Source organism: Saccopteryx bilineata, chromosome 2 (genome assembly GCF_036850765.1).
Source record: "Saccopteryx bilineata isolate mSacBil1 chromosome 2, mSacBil1_pri_phased_curated, whole genome shotgun sequence".
Lineage (NCBI taxonomy): Eukaryota > Metazoa > Chordata > Mammalia > Chiroptera > Emballonuridae > Saccopteryx > Saccopteryx bilineata.
In genome coordinates this window covers 173,809,030-173,828,264 of record NC_089491.1, presented here as the reverse complement: position 1 = coordinate 173,828,264, position 19,235 = coordinate 173,809,030, and the positions used below count along the sequence as shown (strand labels likewise).

The window sequence follows — 19,235 nt, the reverse complement described above, 5'->3', positions numbered from 1 at the left end:
ACTCTTAGCAAAGTGGGAATACAGGGAACATACCTCAACATGATAAAGGTTATCTATGACAACCTATGTATCTATGTGGGTATAGCTAACATCATACTCAATGGGCAAAAATTAAAAGCAATCCCCTTAAGATCAGGAACAAGGCAGAGGTGCCCCCATTCACCACTCTTATTCAACATAGTTCTGGAAGTCCTAGCCACAGCAATCAGACAAGAAAAAGAAATAAAAGGCATCCAAATTGGAAAAGAAGTAAAACTATCATTATTTGCAGATGATATGATACTGTACTTAAAAAACCCTAAAGTCGCAGTAAAAAAACTACTAGACCTGATAAATGAATTAAGCAAGGTGGCAGGATATAAAATCAGTACTCAGAAATCAGAGGCATTTTTATACACTAACAATGAACTGTCAGAAAGAGAAATTAAGGAATCAATCCCCTTTACCATTGCAACCAAAAAAATAAAGTACCTAGGAATAAATTTAACCAGGGAGATTAAAGACTTGTACTTGAAAAATTATAAAACCTTGATTAAAGAAATCAGGGAAGATACAAACAAATGGAAGCATATACCGTGCTCATGGTTAGAAAGAATAAACATCATTAAAATGTCTATATTACCCAAAGCAATTTATAAATTCAATGCAATACCAATTAAAATACCAATGACTTACTTCAAAGATATAGAACACATATTCCAAAAATTTATATGGAACCAAAAGAGAACACGAATAACCTCAGCAATCTTGAAAAGGAAGAATAAAGTGGAAGGTATCACACTTCCGGATATCAAGTTATATTATAAGGTCACTGTACTCAAAACAGCCTGGTACTGGCATAAGAACAGGCATATAGATCAATGGAACAGAACTGAGAACCCAGAAATAAACCCACACTTTTATGGACAACTGATATTTGACAAAGGAGGTAAGAGCATACATTGGAGTAAAGACAGCCTCTACAACAAATGGTATTGAGAAAATGGACAGCTACCTGCAAAAAAATGAAACTAGACCACCATCTTACACCATTCACAAAAATAAACTCAAAATGGATAAAAGACTTAAATGTAAGTTGTAAAACCATAAGCATCTTAGAAGAAAACATAGGCAATAAACTCTCTGACATCTCTCGTAGCAATATATTTGCCGATTTGTCTCCACACACAAGTGAAATAAAAGACAGGATAAACAAATGAGACTTTATCAAACTAAAAAGCTTCTGCACAACTAAAGACAATAAGAACAGAATAAAAAGACAAATTACACAATGGGAGAATATATTTGACAATGCGTCTGATAAGGGGTTAATAACCAAAATTTATAAAGAACTTGTAAATCTCAACATCAGGAAGACAAACAATCCAATCCAAAAATGGGCAAAAGAAATGAATAGACACTTCTCCAAACAGGACATACAGATGGCCAATAGGCATATGAAAAAATGCTCAACATCACTAATCATTAGAGAAATGCAAATTAAAACCACAATGAGATATCTCATACCAGTCAGAATAGCGCTCATCAACAAAACAACAGAGAATAAGTACTGGCAAGCATGTGGAAAAAAGGGAACCCTCCTGCACTGCTGGTGGGAATGCAGACTGGTGCAGCCACTGTGGAAAACAGTACGGAGATTCCTCAAGAAATTAAAAATCGATTTGCCTTTTGACCCAGCTATACCACTGTTAGGAATGTATCCCAAGAACACCATAGCACTGTTTGAAAAGAAGAAATGCACCCCCATGTTTATGGCAGCATTGTTCACAATAGCAAAGATCGGGAAGCAGCCCAAGTGTCCGTCAGTGGACGAGTGGATTAAAAAGCTTTGGTACATATATACTATGGAATACTACTCAGCCATAAGAAATGATGACATCGAATCATTTACAACAACATGGATGGACCTTGATAACATTATACTGAGTGAAATAAGTAAATCAGAAAAAACTAAGAACTGTATGATTCCATACATAGGTGGGACATAAAAATGAGACTCAGAGACATGGACAAGAGTGTGGGGGTTACAGGGTGGGGGGGAGGAGAGGGAGGGGGTTGGGGGAGGGGAAGGGCACAAAGAAAACCAGTTAGAAAGTGACGGAAGACAATTGGACTTTGGGTGATGGGAATGCAGCATAATCAAATGTCAAAATAACCTAGAGATGTTTTCTCTGAACATATGTACCCTGATTTATCAATGCCACCCCATTAAAATTTAAAAAAAAAATCAAATGCTTTTATCACTTCATATGCATTTTGAAATATCCCCTAATTTTTGTGAGCAGTATATAAGAGTACTATATCTAAGTCAGTGACAATGGAGTTGAAAGAGAAAGATATGGAAGACATTTTGAGGCAAAATCACCAAAACTTGGTAACTAATTAAATGTAAGAAAATTGGACAAAGAAAGTTTTCAAACACTACTACCAACAAATTTAGATTATGACCAGCTGCATGAGATATACCAAATCATAGATCTGCACTCCAAAGTTATTCAGTTTTTCCCATTTAATATGCTCCCAACTCCTGGAAGTGTCATGAATCTGAAGGCACAGAGTAACCTGAATGTTTTGGATAGGAAAAGCCATAAACAAATATAATCTGTATTCTCCACAGTATCTGGAAAGCAAAATATCCAATAAACATGGAGCTTTTTTTGGCTGAGCAGAACTATGGTAATTAAATCATCTAAGACTTTTCCTAATAAATCCATTCAAAATAAGTGGCCAGCAAAGTTGTTACGTAGACTTTAGAATGACATGGAAAAGGCTTTAAATTTGAGCTGTATTATTTAAAAATAATGTGATCTCCCTAAGTACGCCAGTTTTCTCATCCTCACAATAGAAATAATATAAATATTAATCTCTGCTGCTGAAAAAAGACTTTCGTAAGAACATTACAGTCAAATTAATTTATATGCAATCAAGTATGCTTTTCTTATCTTTCACATATCCACTGGCATGCCAACGCTAATGCAAACACTTGACATCTTCATGCCTGAGTTTTCTTTTACTACCTTCCTGCATAAATCCTCCAGTCAAAAAAAAGCTCACTTAATTTCTATCACACGAACACTCCCTATCAACTTTAAACTTAGCTGATGACATCTCTCTTGCCACCTTTTCCACTTCAATTCTACTCATTTTTCAAGGCTCTACCTAAGTTCTTACACTTCTCTCAGGATTCTCTTCTGACCATCCACATTAACAATGATCTCTCCTCTTCTGAATTCCTATAGTACTTTTCTGCACTCCTCAGTTAACAAATACTGCAATGAGCTTTATATGTTTTAATCCTAACTATAATATCAGTAATGCAAGGCTCTACACAAAATGCTACTTTGTATCATCTAAAGTACCTAACAAAGTACTCTGCATACAGTATACACACAATATTTCAAACTGTCTATATGTAGACTCTTTTGATAACTTGGTGACTGGTCAGGTAAGACACAAAACATTTAATTAAATATTTAACGAAAAAGACCCTTAATTTCTCCTCTCCTTCTACTATCTGACTTTTATGAAAGAGACAACAGTCACCAATATATGTGTTCACCTTGCCTGCAGGCAGACCTTAGCCTTTTCTTCCCATCGCTCAGAGACTGTAAGGAGCTCCTGTAGTTCAGCCATTGCTTTTTCCACAGCATGGTGGGGAGCCAACCCCACCCCAGAGTCTATCAATTTCTTCATGACATCCAAAGTGACTTGTTGTGGATCTGATAGAGTCAGTCTTACTTCATCCAACCATCGAGCCTGCTGTAGCTCTTGCTTTAGTCGGGCTAATTCAGGTAGCTCCACATAGAGACTAGAGCCTAGGTCTAGCAACATCTGGAGTTTAGAAGAATCTGGAGTTTCATCCAGCATGGCCTCTTGAGCACGTTCATGAAACTCTTCCACATCATCCAGCAGATTCTGAAAATGTCAAAAGAATAAAGATAAAAAATAAGTTTAAAAGATAAAAAATGAGTATGTAATACACATATTTGGTAGTCAACAGAACAGTTTTGATAGGCAAAATTATCAAATTCTAGACCTTCAAATAATCTCACCATCATAGAACCAAATAGAATAGTTAAGATAACAAATATGCTTCTCTAATTACTTATAAAGTCATACTTTTTAAAACATTACTAATTAAAAAATATGTAATAACTTCTGACTTAGAGGCAGGCACGGTTCTCAGTACACAGCATTCAACAAAACATACAAAGTCCTTGTCTTCAAAGGACATACATTTCAATATAAGTGGCTAGTCACCGAATATATGAATAAAATGTTAGAGTGTTTTTAAGTGCTATGGAAATAAAATAGAACATAATAAAGAATGAATGGAAGGGTGGCATATTACTTTGCAATGGTCGTCTGGAAGACAGATAAAAACAAAAACAAGAAGGTAGACGGAACATTGTGAAAAGCTGAAAAAAAGAACACTTCAGGCAAGACAAATAATAACTGCAAAAGGTCTTAAACAGAAATGTCTTGCTTCAAAGTGGACGATGGGGAGCAAAAGTGATGAAGAGTAAGTGTAGTTGAATAAACAGAGGTCAGATTACATAGTGTCTTATAGATTATGATTTGAATTTCTATCTAATGGCTTTGGGAAACTGCTAGAGGATTTTTTTTAACCATGGCAAAGTAATGTGATTTGATTTATATTTTAAATGCTCACTCTGGATACTAAATGAAAAATAAACCATCAGGGACCAGAGTAGAAGGGAGATCAATTAAAAGATTATGCAGCCTGCCCAGGCGGTGGCGCAGTGGGTAGAGCGTCAGACTGGGATGCCAAGAACCCAGGTTCGAGACCCTGAGGTCGCCAGTTTGAGCGTGGGCTCATCTGGCTTGAGCGAAAGCTCACCAGCTTGGACTGGAGGTCTCTGGCTCAAGCAAGGGGTTACTCGGTCTGCTGAAGGCCCACGGTCAAGGCACATATGAGAAAGCAATCAATGAACAACTAAGGTGTTGCAAAGAACAACTAATGATTGATACTTCTCATCTCTCTCCATTCCTGTCTGTCCCTATCTACCCCTCTCTCTGACTGTAAAAAAAAAAAGAGAGAGAGAGAGATTGTGCAGTTACCTAAAGGACAGATGCTAGTGGTTTAGAGCTTACTTTAAGCAATGGAGCTGATGTTAAATGGTTTACTTTGGGATACATTTAGGAGAAAACAGCAGCAATTGTTTAGAGATTGGATGTGGGAAGTAAAGGAATCAAGTATTTTAATTCATTAAAAGGCTTTTAAGATGCCTTTTTAGTCTTCCAAAGGGAAATGTAGAGTATCCAACTGGATATTCAAGTCTGTATAAAAGAATGGCAGTTAGAGCTGGAATTTTGGGAATCAATAGGATATTAGGTAATATTTAATGTCACTGGACAAATAAGAAGATATAAGGACCAAGAGACACCTAATATACTCCACAATTAGAAGTCAAACCAAGGAGAAAACAATCAACAAAAAGAAGAAAGAAAAGGAATTGTGAATGAGCTAAGAAAACCAGAGAATACAGTTTCACAGATGTTGACAGAAGAAAATCTCTCAGGAAGCAAAGTATGTTCAACTATCAAAATGCTCTTACAATCATTTTTTTTGTTAAAACAAAAACAATTGATTTCACAAGTTGATAACCTTTATAAAAACCATTTTAGATACCCTACCCATAGGTAAATCACAAAAACAAACCACAGACTATCAAAAGATTTCAAATTATGCAGACTGATATACTACTATATTTGATATACACTAATATATTTGATTTTACATATTCATTAAACCATCAGGGCCCTGGTAATGTCAGAGCTCTGTATTTTTAAAAGCTCATAAACTAATAATAACTCACTGATACATTCAGATTTTTCTAACTGATTTCTTGCATTTTAATTATATCTAAGTTAAATGGGGCTTCTGACCTAAAATTAATATAGAAAAAAAATTCTAAATGAACCTTAACTCCAAAACTTTAAAGAGGGAATTACAGGCTATGAATGAAACCAAATTTTCTTATTACCTACAAAAAAACCTTAAATGGCAGCACTTGTGTGAGACAAGAAACAGAACAGAACAAAAAATTAGACTAAACACATTATTCTGTTTACCCAAATTTGTACCCCATACTATAAAGGATATTACTCAATTTAATAATGTAATACACTACCTTTACTTGTCGAGCTTGGCTGACGACACACGGAAGACTAAAAAGTTGTTGGACAAAGGCCTTCAGTTCTTCCACTGTCAGTTTGGTCCGAGTCCTCCCACTGTCAGGGTTCTGCCTGATGTAAAATAATATTGAGACATAAGTAAGAAAACTTCATGGTCATTCTGATATCAAAGGGGCTTCTAATCTCTTTTTAACTCTCACCCAAGCAATCCCAGAATACTAGCATTAATTCTACTTGCAATGGTAACTGCTTCCAAATTAGGTTTTTAAGCTCTGTAGTTAATGGTTCAAAGATTCAACTCTCCAAGTTATACTTCCTTCAATCTTATAAGTATTAAATATTTTATTTATTTATTTATTTATACTTTATTTTAAAGTGAGAGGAGGAAAGATAGACTTCCACATGTGCCCTGTCTGGGGCCAATGCTTGAATCAGCCAAGCTATCCTCAGTACCTGAGGCCAACACTTGAACTAATCAAGCTGCTGGCTGCAAGAGAGGAAGAGAGAGAGAAGGAGGAGAAGAAGGGGAAGAGAAGCAGATGGTCCCTTCTCATGTGTGCCCTGATGGGACTGAACCTAGGACGTCTGCATGCCAAGCCAACATTCTAGCCACTGAACAAACTGACCAGAGACAAGCATTAAATATTTTAAATGTCCAGTAAATTCCTCAAAGTAAAATATTAAGTTCACTGATAAAACAGAATCCTCTATCTCAAGAAGCTTAAAATGAGGAATAAGGACATTTAACCTGGCTTAGGAGAAAATCAACCATCTGAAACTGATTCAAAATTTTGTTTCTATGTATTTAAAAAAAAAAAAAAAAAAAAAAGAGTCCCCAAAAAGTCCCTAAGCTTTGCTGATCAATGTCTCCAAGAAAAGTTTTCTAAAAAAAATGGTAGATAGGCCCTGGCCGGTTGGCTCAGCGGTAGAGCGTCGGCCTGGCATGTGGGGGACCCGGGTTCGATTCCCGGCCAGGGCACATAGGAGAAACGCCCATTTGCTTCTCCACACCTCCCCTCCCATCCTTCCTCTCTGTCTCTCTCTTCCCCTCCTGCAGCCAAGGCTCCATTGGAGCAAAGATGGCCCGGGCGCTGGGGATGGCTCCTTGGCCTCTGCCCCAGGTGCTAGAGTGGCTCTGGACGCGGCAGAGCGACGCCCCGGAGGGGCAGAGCATCGCCCCCTGGTGGGCAGAGCGTCACCCCCTGGTGGGCAGAGCGTCACCCCTGGTGGAGGTGCTGGGTGGATCCCGGTCGGGCGCATGCGGGAGTCTGTCTGACTGTCTCTCCCCGTTTCCAGCTTCAGAAAAATACAAAAAAAAAAAAAAGGTAGATAAAAAATGCACAGTTAAACGTGAATTGCTATAGAAAAATCCGTTCAGATACAAGAAATCTGTTGGACTGAGTATGAAACAATACTACAGAAAAACGAATTACATTAAATCAAGGGTGCATTCTTCTGCGCTCCTTAATAACAGGTCCCCTGCATCCATCAAGGTTACTCTTTGCTGCCCCCTACCTTCAGCCTACAGTATGATATATTGATTTACAATATGCACAACTATTATGTATCAGGTATTGTTCTAAGCACAAGAAATACAGCAATGAAAAATAAATCCCTGGCATTCTAGTCTAACATACATTCATTCTAGTGGGCTTGGGAAAGAAAGGAAATAGACAATAAGTAACTGTATTAGGATACTACGAGGTGACAAAGCCAGAAGAAAACCAAAGCAGAAAAGAAAAATAAGAAGGTTGCCAGTTTATAAAGGGCAGTCAGAGAAGACCTCTACAAGAATGTGACATCCGACCTAACCAGGTGGTGGCACAGTGGATAGAGCATTGGACTGGGATGCAGAGGACCCAGGTTTGAAACCTCAAGGTCGCCAGCTTGAGCAGGGGATCACAGATGTGACCCCATGGTCACTGGCTTGAAGTCCAAGGTCGCTGGTTTGAAACCTAAGGTCACTGGCTTGTGCAAGGGGTCACACTCACTCTGCTGTAGCCCTCTGGTGAAGGCACATGTGAGAAAGCAATCAATGAATAACTAAGGTGCCGCATGAAGAACTGATGCTTCTGATCTCTCTCCCTTTCTGTCTGTCTGTCTCTATTTGTCCCTCTCTCAGTATCTCTTGCAAAAAAATGAATGTGACATCTGAAAAACACTGGAAAGAAGTGAGGGGACAAGACACCTGGATATCAAGGAAAGAGAATTCCAAGTACAGTGAAGAACAGTGTGAAGGCAATAAGCAGAACACTTCACGTGCATGTGAATGTTACAAGAGAGTTGTAGAGTGAAACAAGAAAGAAAGGAAGTAAGCCCTGGTTGGCTCAGTGGTAGAGTGTCGGCCCGGCATGTGGATGTTCTGGGTTTGATTCCTGGCCAGGGCACACAAGAGAAGCGCCCATCTGCTTTTACACCTCTCTCCCTCTCCTTTCTATTTCTCTCTTCCCTTCCTGCAGCCAAGGCTCCATTGGAGCAAAGTTGACCCGGGCGCTGAGGATGGCTCCATGGCCTCTGCCTCAGGTGCTAGAATGGCTCCAGTTGCAACAGAGCAATGCCCCAGATGGGCAGAGGATCACCCCCTAGTGGGCTTGCTGGGAGGATCCCAGTCGGGCGCATGCTGGAGTCTGTCTGTCTCTCTGCCTCCCTGCTTCTCACTTCAGAAAAATACAAAAAAAAAAAAAAAAAAAAAAGGAAGGAAGGAAGGAAGTAGAAGATAAGATTAAGGCATTATTGGAGGAGGGAGGGACATGGACACAAGAGGTCAAAGATGATATAGGGCCTTAAAGGAAAGTTAAAATTTTGGCTTTTACTTTGGAAAAGAAAAATAAGGCCATTAAAGAATTCAACTCTTCATAGTCTTACCTGTGTTTCTGTTTTTTGCTCAGAAGCAGCTGAGCCACAGAAGCACAGGTCTCAGCTTCTTTTACAGCATCCCTGAGTTTTCTAAAGAGATCATTCTCAGGGTATTTCCTATCCTCAGCGTCTTCCAGCATTACTCGTAGTTCAATCAAATCTGTAAAAACAAATAAAAAGATATATACTATGGGCCCTGGCCGGTTGGCTCAGTGGTAGAGCGTCGGCCTGGCGTGCAGGAGTCCCGGGTTCAATTCCCGGCCAGGGCACACAGGAGAAGCGCCCTTCTGCTTCTCCACCCCTCCCCCTCTCCTTCCTCTCTGTCTCTCTCTTCCCCTCCCACAGTGAGGCTCCATTAGAGCAAGGATGGCCCGGGCGCTGGGGATGGCTCCTTGGCCTCTGCCCCAGGCGCTAGAGTGGCTCTGGTCGTCCCCTGGTGGGTGTGCCGGGTGGATCCCAGTCAGGCGCATGCGGGAGTCTGTCTGACTGTCTCTCCTCATTTCCAGCTTCAGAAAAAAATAAATAAATAAAAATAAATAAATAAAAGATATGTACTATGACCGCAGACATAAAAAGTCATTAAAAAAATCCTCATTAATCTCTCAAGTGAGTCATCAACCTATTAGCAGAAACATACTACAGGTGAAAAATCTTCAGCAATGCAATAAAAGTTTATTCCTGCCTGACCTGTGGTGGCGCAGTGGATAAAGCATTGACCTAGAACACTGAGGTCACCGGTTCAAAACCCTGGGCTTGCCTGGTCAAGGCATATATGGGAGTTGATGCTTCCTGCTCCTCCCCCCTTTCTCTCTCTCTCTCTCTCTCATTCTAACTCTCTCTCCTCTCTAAAATGAATAAATAAATAAAAATTTTAAAAAATGTTTAAAAAAAAAAGTTTATTCCTAATTCTTACAGACAATTTATCTCAGGTAAGGTAATTTTTCTTTCTCAATAAGCATTTAATGTTAGTTAACTGCTTACAATGGCTCCCCAAAATATATATCTATTGCAAGTTAATTATCTATCCCATTTTATATAGACTTTTTTCACTTAAAAAAAAAAGATTCTCAAATAGAAAATTAAGACAATCAACTAACCCATTAGTCTCAAATCTCATATGAAGTCTAGAACTTTTGCTTAATGGAGGAAAGACACTTAAAACAAGGCCTCTTTCGAAGTGACAATTTCAGTGTATGCATACAAAAGGGAGAAAACACAACCTTTCTTGTGGTTGAAGTTGGCAGATAATGCTTCTGTAACGCGACTGACCCAAGTGTCATAGGACTGTGCCCTGACTTTCACACCATATAGCAGAGAAGGGAGGTCTTCTAATGGGTAGCGATATCTAAAAATAAAACAAAACGTGTGTAAATAAAAACTTCAAAAACCAGAAACAACTGGAAAGTAAACTAAAATTTAAATACAGTCAGCTTAAGGAAAGAACAATGGACAGAGGAATGGGGTCTTGGTACATATAAAGAGAAAATTAAAGAAGCCCACAGAGTTTCAGCACAAGGAGAGATAAGGAACATGTGAAATCCCAACTGATAAACTAATTTCAGCTGCCAAGGTTAGGGCTAACCTGAAAGGATTGGTTAACCAGAGCCACTCTAGCGCCTCAAGCAGGGAGGCAGGTAGAAAGGAGTTACCAGCCAAAAAAAAAGGGAAAGGAATTACAAAGAGCGATATTAACACTTAGTTTAAAAATAAATAAATAAATAAAAGGTAATGGAAGTTTTACAACATATTTCTGTATACCTCAGACATTTCTTCTGCATGGGGCAGGAGCACAGATCTGTTGGATGGTAGAGACACACAAGCCGCTCAGAATTGCAGGAACATGTGAGAGCAGAGAGAAAACATGTGGTTCTGCATGCGGAACACTGTCGCTCATCATCAGGAACAAGTTCAAACACTTCTTCTTCTGACATCAGGACACCCTGAGACATAATTTATGTTATTAGATCAAGTCTTTCTAGTCCTTCAAGCATCAAAGAACTTACTTGTTACATTTTTTTCTAAGGGAAACCACTACTTTAAGATATAAACATGAGAGGTACAGTGATACTTTATCAAAATACTTTCTAGGCCCTGGCCAGTGGTAGAGTGCATAGAGCATTGGCCCAGCATATAGACGTCTTGGGTTTGATTCCAGGTCAGGGCACACAAGAGAAGTGACTATCTGCTTCTCTCCTCCTCTTTCTTCCCTTTCTCTCTCTCTCTTCCCCTCCCATAGACAGTGGCTTGATTGGTTCGGGCAACAGCCCTAGGTGCTGAGGATAGCTCGGTTGGTGCAAGTGTGGCAGCCTCAGGTGCTAAAATTAGTCCTGTTGATTCAAGCACTGGCCTAAGATGGGGATTGCCGCATGGATCCCAGTCAGGGTGCATGCAGGAGTCTGTCTCACTATCATCCCCTCCTTTCACGTAAAAAAACCAACTTTCTAAAAATACTCATTCGTAATTATTTTTAAAAGGGCAAGACTAAACCTTGGTATCTAAGGATTCATACTTGACTGATAAAACTACTAAAAAATGCAAGAAAGTTATTACTACAAAGGTCAAAAGAGTTAGGGAAGTTATAATTGTGAGGTACTTTTGGTGTGGCTGAAAAAGTTCTAGTTCTTTTTTTTTTTTTTTTTTTGTATTTTTCTGAAGCTGGAAACGGGGAGACACAGTCAGACAGACTCCCGCATGCACCCGACCAGGATCCACCGGGCACGCCCACCAGGGGTGACACTCTGCCCACCAGGGGGCGATGCTCTGCCCCTCCGGGGTGCCACTCTGCCGCGACCAGAGCCACTCTAGTGCCTGGGGCAGAGGCCAAGGAGCCATCCCCAGCGCCCGGGCCATCTTTTGCTCCAATGGAGCCTTGGCTGCGGAAGGGGAAGAGAGAGACAGAGAGGAAGGAGGGGGGGGGGGGGTGGAGGAGCAAATGGGTGCTTCTCCTATGTGCCCTGGCCGGGAATCGAACCCGGGTCCCCCGCACGCCAGGCCGACGCTCTACCGCTGAGCCAACCGGCCAAGGCAAAAGTTCTAGTTCTTGACTAGAGTTGTGACAACAAAAAAGTTTACCATAGAATAATTCATAAAGCCATATATTTGTTTTATGTGGTTTTATCTTCTCTTTAAAACAAGAAAAAATAATTTTTAATCCCCAGGGACAATACACCTTTGAACCAGATACATTAGTAACTATAATCTGAATATAACACTAATATATACAAACATATGCAAGGATAAAAAAGTATAAAATTACTTAAACTATGCAAAACACAATATATCTACTTCAGCAATGTAAAAAAAAAAGCTAATTAGCATGCCAGTTTAAGAAAATAAGAACATTGGAAGGCATTCCATTTAATATACAAGGGCTCCCTTTATGATTTCTACTCACTTGAGCAAGGTACTTATAAACCTAATTACACTACGAGAGCTACCTTTTTTCACTTATGGTGGGAACCTAATCACGTATTCACTGCCACGTACAATCCAGTTTCTTCAACACATTTTGTTTTGATGTTATTTACTCTTACTATACTTTCATATCTTTCCATATTCTCATATTAGCATTTAATATTTTCTCTAAAAATTATTATGAAAAAATGATTCTAAAATTCATTGCAGGTATTTATTAGATTATAAGAATCCAAACAACTAGAGAACATCTGGCAAACAGGGGTTACTAATGCATCAACCTACAAAGTCCTGACTGCTTCAAGAAATGTTACACTATTTCCAAAGTGTATTCCAAGAACCACCAGGTCCTAGAAGACATTCTGCAAAAAAATAAAGAAATAAATTTTTCTGGGGGAAATGCCACGTATTATATCCCTCCTAACTTAGTAACAATGAAAACAAGTATATTAATGGAACAGAGAAGTTTCATAGTAGAGAATCCCATTTATTTATTTATTTTTATTTTTTAGCAAGGCAGGGGAGAGATAGGCAGAGAAATGAGAAGCATCAGCTCATAGTTGCAGCACTTTATTTGTTCATTGATTGCTTCTCATACATGCCTTGATTGGAGGAGGAGGCTACAGCCAAGCCAGTGTCACCTTACTCAAACCAGTGACCTTGGGCTTCAAGCTAGCCACCTAGGAGATCAATCCAGACACCATCGGGTCATGTCTATGATCCCATTTTCAAGCTGGCAAACCTGTGCTCAAGCTAATGAGCCTATGCTCAAACCGGATGAGCTCGTGCTCAAGCTGGCAACCTCGGGGTTTTAAACCTGGGTCCTCAGTGCTCTACCCACTGTGCAACCACCTGGTCAGGCTCCATTTATTTTTTCTTTAACCCACCATTTCCCAAACTTTACCACAGAACAATTTTTCCTTACTCCTTCTGACATATCCTATAGCTTATATTAATGAGAATGCACTTTAAAAAAACCATAAATTATCAGGAAGGAATAGAGAAAAAAAAGCCAGAGATACAAACTAAAAGGTTATTTGAAATAACCTAGATGAGAAAATTAAGTAATGGAAAGAATGGTAGCAATAAAGAAAAAGAGGAGAGAGGGAAGAGCAATGAGAGACATTGCCAAAAGAAACAAACAAAAACCCCAAAAACTTAAAACCAGCTAACAGGTGACTATGACAAAGATAGATGAGTCACAAAACACGTTAAATTTTTATATCATGATCTTAGCATTTATAGAGATTGACAATTAGAAAAGGAAAGTGGTTTGTAAAAGGGTGAGGAAGAGAGGACATTCTATTTTAGAAGCTGACGACAGAAATCAAAATATAAATGTACAATAATCACGTAGAGACACATTACAAATGGATGACTGGAATATCATCTCTTTTAAAATGACAATTCTTGTGTTTGCATAAAATAGAAGGAAACATCAAGAGGTGAGAAGTAAAACCACAAGATAATAGTTGAAAGAAACTTAAAATCCAAAGAATAGCTAAGAATTCCTTGAAAAGGATCAAAGGCTAACCTCTACAAACAATGGCAGTTAAGGAAGATGAGGAAAATAATAACTACAAGTGATTTTCAAGTGTTAGGAGAGGCTGAAGAAACAAAGCCAGGGGGCCGAGAGTTCCAAACAAGATAAATCCAAAGAGGCCCACACCAAGACACGTCGTAATTAAAATGACAAAGGTTAAAGACAAAGAATCATAGAAGCTGCAAATGAAAGACACCTACAAGGGAGGACCCATAAAACTGTCAGCTGATTTCTCAATAGAAACACTTCAGGACAGAAGTGATTGGCATAAATATTCAAGTGACAAAAAGCAAGGACCTACAAACAAGACTACTGTACCCAGCAAGGCTTTTATGTTTAAAATTGAAGGTGAAATTAATAGCTTCCCAGACATGAAAACACTAAAGGGGTTTGTTACCACCAAACCAGTATTACAAGAAATGTTAAAAGTATTCCTTAAGAAGAAACAGAGGCACACAGTTATAAAGAATAAAATGGCAATAAATACATACCTATCATAATCACTTTAAATGTAAACAGCTTAAATGCTCCAAATAAAAGGCACATAAAAAAAACAAGATCCATATTTATGCTGCCTAAAAGAGACCCACCTTAGAATTAAAGATACACACAGACCAGAAATAAGAAGATGGAAAAGATATTTTACATAAATGGAAATAAAATTAAAAAAGCTGAGCCCTGGCCATTTGGCTCAGTGGATAAGAGCGTCAGCCCAGCATGTGGACATTGGGGCTTTGATCCCCAGTCAGGGCACAGATGAGAAGTGACTATCTGTTTCTCTTCCTTTTCTTTCCCCCTTCTCTCACTCTCTTCCCCTCTCGCTGTTAGTGACTCCACTGGTTTGAGCACTGAGCACTAAGGATAGCTTGGTTCGTCTCAGTGACGGCTTCACGTGCTAAGGATAGCTCAGCCGATTTGAGCATCGGCCCCAGATGGGGGTAGCCAAGTGGTTCCCAGTCAGGGCACATGCAGGAGTCTATCTCTCCTCCTCTAATTAAAAAAAAAAAGTGGCTCTGGCCAGTTGGCTCAGTGGTATAGCGTCGGCCTGGCGTGCAGGAGTCCTGAGTTCGATTCCCAGCCAGGGCACACAGGAGAAGCGTGCCCATCTGCTTCTCCACCCCTCCCCCTCTCCTTCCTCTCTGTCTCACTCTTCCCCTCCCGCAACTGAGGCTCCATTGGAGCAAAGTTGGCCTGGGTGCTGAGGATGGCTCCATGGCCTCTGCCTTAGGTGCTAAAATGGCTCTGGTTGCAACAGAGCAACGCCCCAAATGGGCAGAGCATTGCCCCCTGGTGGGCATGCCTGGTGGATCCTGGTCAGGCGCATGCGGGAGTCTGACTGCCTCCCCGTTTTCAACTTCAGAAAAATACAAAAAAAAAAAAAAAAGTAAGTAGATTAGCATCTCCCTGTAAGGAATGTGAGTGAGGTAGGATGGGGCAAGAAAGAAAGATCACAAAGGGGCATAAGGAAACTTCTCAAGGTGATTACCTTCTTTATCTGGATATCAACAAAGATTTCATGGGTATATACATAGTCAAACATAAAATTATACACTATAAAAATATGTCATTTATTGTATGCCAATTACATCTCAACAAAGCCGTTTTAAAAATGGAAACAAAGCCCTGGCAGGATGGCTCGGTTGTTAGAGCATTGTCCCGAAGCACAGAGGTTGCTGGTTTGACCCCTGGTCAGGGTACATACAGGAGCAGACTCAGGTTCCTGTCTCTATCTCTCCCTTCCTCTCTCTCTCTAAAATCAATAAAATAAACATTAAAACCTAATAAACAAAAACAATATCTAAGAAGAAAAGGTAGGCTGTGTAAAACAGAAGGAAGGAAGCATATCACAACGCCAGTGAGACTAGCTATGAAAGGTAGGATTAGGGAGAATGTGCCAAGATAAGGCTGCAGACAGATTTTCTCACATATTTCCCATTTCAATGTGATAAATGTTTACTTTATTTTAAGCATTTAAAATCCCAACCCTTGGTTATTCATTTCTTTCTACTCATTACATTACTTAGAAGGGAAAGGGGGACATGACAAATTAATTTACAAATTATATTTCTGGAAACTGACGGTTTGTAATCACCAGAAATACAACTTTCATTCAATCACAAAATTCAGAAAAGGATTTGAACTTCCTTGTTTAAAGAAATACTACTACATGTAAGAGATTTTAAAAAAATAAGTATATACTTGCCTGACTGGTGGTGGCACAGTGGATAGAGTATCACCCTGGGATGCTGAAGTCCCAGTTTCAAAACACCAACGTTGCTTTCTTGAGTGCCGGCTCACCTGGCTTGAGTGCAGGGTCGCCGGCTTGAGCATGGGATCACTAACAGGATCCCATGGTCACTGGCTTGAAGCACAAAGTTGCTGGCTTGAGCAAGGGGTCACAGGAGTGGCTGCAACCCTATCCCCACCCCCAGTCAAGGCACATATGAGAAGAAATTAGTAAACAACTAAAGTAATGCAACTACAAATTGATGCTTCTCATCTGTCTCCCTTTCTCTCTCAAAAGAAAAAAAAGAAACCTTTCCAAATTAGTGATTTGTACGTTCAACTTCTAGAGAGATCAAAGATGAAATGAATTTTTGATAGGTTCAATTTTTTGTATCCCATAAGCAATATCAAATGTAAGAAATGTGCTCAGGCCTGACCTGTGGTGGCGCAGTGGATAAACATTGACCTGGAGAACTCTGAGGTCGCCGGTTCAAAACCCTGGGCTTACCTGGTCAAGGCACATATTGAAGTTGATGCTTCCTGCTCCTCCCCACTTCTCTCTCTCTCTTTCTCTAAAAATGAATAAATAAAATCTAAAAAAAAAGAAAGAAATGTGCTTAGCACACTCACCATTTGAACTACAGACTCCCTTAACCGTGTCTCTTCTTCAGTCATCAGAGTCAATTCTTTGCACACCATGGCAGCCAGCCCCACATCTAAGCATTCTGGATCTGCTGCCATTTTGAAAATAAGTTCCTCATGTGAAAAGACACAATGGCGCCTTAGCCGTCGGTAATGACTGACACACTGACGTCCAATGGGCAACTGAAAACAGGACAAGATTCTCAAATTAAATTACTTGTTTATAGCATTTTCCAAAACAGAATCACTATTTACCCTTCAGATCCTCTCTTTTATTATAAAGAAGACAGAATAGGCCCTGGCCGGTTGGCTCCGCGGTAGAGCATCGGCCTGGCATGCGGGGGACCCAGGTTCGATTCCCGGCCAGGGCACATAGGAGAAGCGCCCATTTGCTTCTCCACACCCCCCCCCCATCCTTCCTCTCTGTCTCTCTCTTCCCCTCCCGCAGCCAAGGCTTCATTGGAGCAAAGATGGCCCGGGCGCTGGGGATGGCTCCTTGGCCTCTGCCCCAGGCGCTAGAGTGGCTCTGGTCGCAGCAAGGCGACGCCCCGGAGGGGCAAAGCATCGCCCCCTGGTGGGCAGAGCGTTGCCCCTAGTGGGCGTGCCGGGTGGATCCCGGTCGGGCGCATGCAGGAGTCTGTCTGACTGTCTCTCCCGATTTCCAGCTTCAGAAAAATACAAAAAAAAAAAAAAAAGAAGACAATAACAAACTCCATTTGAACATAAGAGGTAACTATAAATAAAATTTTATGGCCTGTAGAAGTTCTCTTTTCATAGTTTTGAGGTGCTAAGCTTCTGGCATAAGGTGCTGATTTTCTACTCACATGTACATCAAGAAGTATGAATTTCTTGATATATATATATAAATGAGCTAGCAAATTCTCTTAGACCAGTCTAACACAAAACTACCATTATGAGAAAAAAATAAAAAGAAATTGAGGCTAAAAAGGGTTAAGTGGATATACTCATCTTTGAAGTTTCCACAAAACAAAGAGAACACATATTTAAAAGTAAAAAAAAATTTTAATTTTAAAAAAAAGGAGGAAGGGAGTTAGGGAAAGGAAGTATTACTTAAGCAATTTACATTGACTGACTTAATTTTTTAAATAACCACCAATGCAAAAAATCATTTAGATTTTTGCATCCAGGAATTCTTTTAAAAACAACTAGTCTAGTCCAGAGAATTCAGTATGAAATGAGAGTATGATTATATACTTTATTTTCCCTAAGTGAAATAAATTACTAAATAATCACTCTTCATAAATCAGCAGATACACTATGTAAGATGAGTTCTAAAAATTTATTTAACCATCAAGCTTTCAACCAAATAATAATATTGCTAAATTATATACACACATACAATCTCTCTTAACTTCCTTCCCATACTCAAGTTGAAAATTTCGAGTGGCTAAAGTTTTTGTTTGTATTTTAAAACTGTAATGTAAAATAGGAAAAATAAGAAAATGGGCCTCTAAGGACCATATAGAATTCACCTCCATTTTCAGAAAGAAATCACAAGTATCACAGTACAAGAGTATAAGACTATCTCTGAATCAAGCAGTATTTTCATACTCTTCCAAAGAAACAATCTTTCTCGAGAAAATATAAATATTCAACTTATGATTAGCACAAGTATTTATCTACTAATGACATACAACTCTTTCACTTCTTCAATCTTATTTACTCTTTAAATATTTCTTATATTGCCTTACTTAGTACAAGGGCAAGAAAGAAAAAAACTGAGATTTGCAGTAATTAATTCCTAGAACATGTAAGGAAGCCACATAAAACAGCTGATTATTCATTTTTGACTAATAAAAACTAGTACTATCACTTTATATTCCAGATATAAAGCTGCTATAACTTTTCATTTATATCAAAACCTTCCTCTAAAGAATATCAAGAGCTTTCATATATATAATTTTACTTGTTTAGTTATTAACTGAACCATATCATCTTTACATACCAGGTAAAAAAAGTAGGTCCAGTGAAATTTAAAAAGCTGCCCAAGCGAGCAAATTAAAGGCAGAAACCATGTCCTACTCATCTCTGAATCATTTCCATTTTTTGCCCTACATCTAACCAAGGAGCAAGTAAATCATAAACACTCATTTTAAATGTTAGGTGAATTTTTTAAATAGAGCTAAAACCCAAGGCAAAGTCCCAAGTTTGGTCTTGCTCTTGCTGCTTCCTAAGCCTAATAAGAAAAAAGTTTAAAATTACTAGCTCAAATAAGATTGTTCGTTATTTCATTCATTAGACAAGAAAATAAAAATGGTTAATCATAAAATTTAATAAATTAAGGTATCCACAGGAAATATCATAACCAGTTAATACTAAAAAATGTCCCCCAGAATGTTAAGGAGTGACAGAAAAATATCACTAAAAAAATTTA

The 19,235-nt window shown here is 39.1% G+C and overlaps 1 protein-coding gene across 1 annotated transcript in view; it reads right to left on the bottom strand.

Moving 5' to 3' along the window:
* KDM5A (lysine demethylase 5A) overlaps positions 1-19,235 on the bottom strand; it is a 103,197-nt gene that overhangs the window by 42,827 nt on the left and 41,135 nt on the right. The window contains exons 14-19 of the mRNA XM_066258644.1: positions 16,829-17,023; positions 10,774-10,955; positions 10,236-10,360; positions 9,025-9,175; positions 6,156-6,270; positions 3,560-3,915 (exon numbers count right to left, since the gene is read on the bottom strand). Of these exons, the coding sequence (XP_066114741.1) occupies positions 3,560-3,915; positions 6,156-6,270; positions 9,025-9,175; positions 10,236-10,360; positions 10,774-10,955; positions 16,829-17,023 (1,124 nt within the window). The remainder of the gene's footprint in view (positions 1-3,559; positions 3,916-6,155; positions 6,271-9,024; positions 9,176-10,235; positions 10,361-10,773; positions 10,956-16,828; positions 17,024-19,235) is intronic.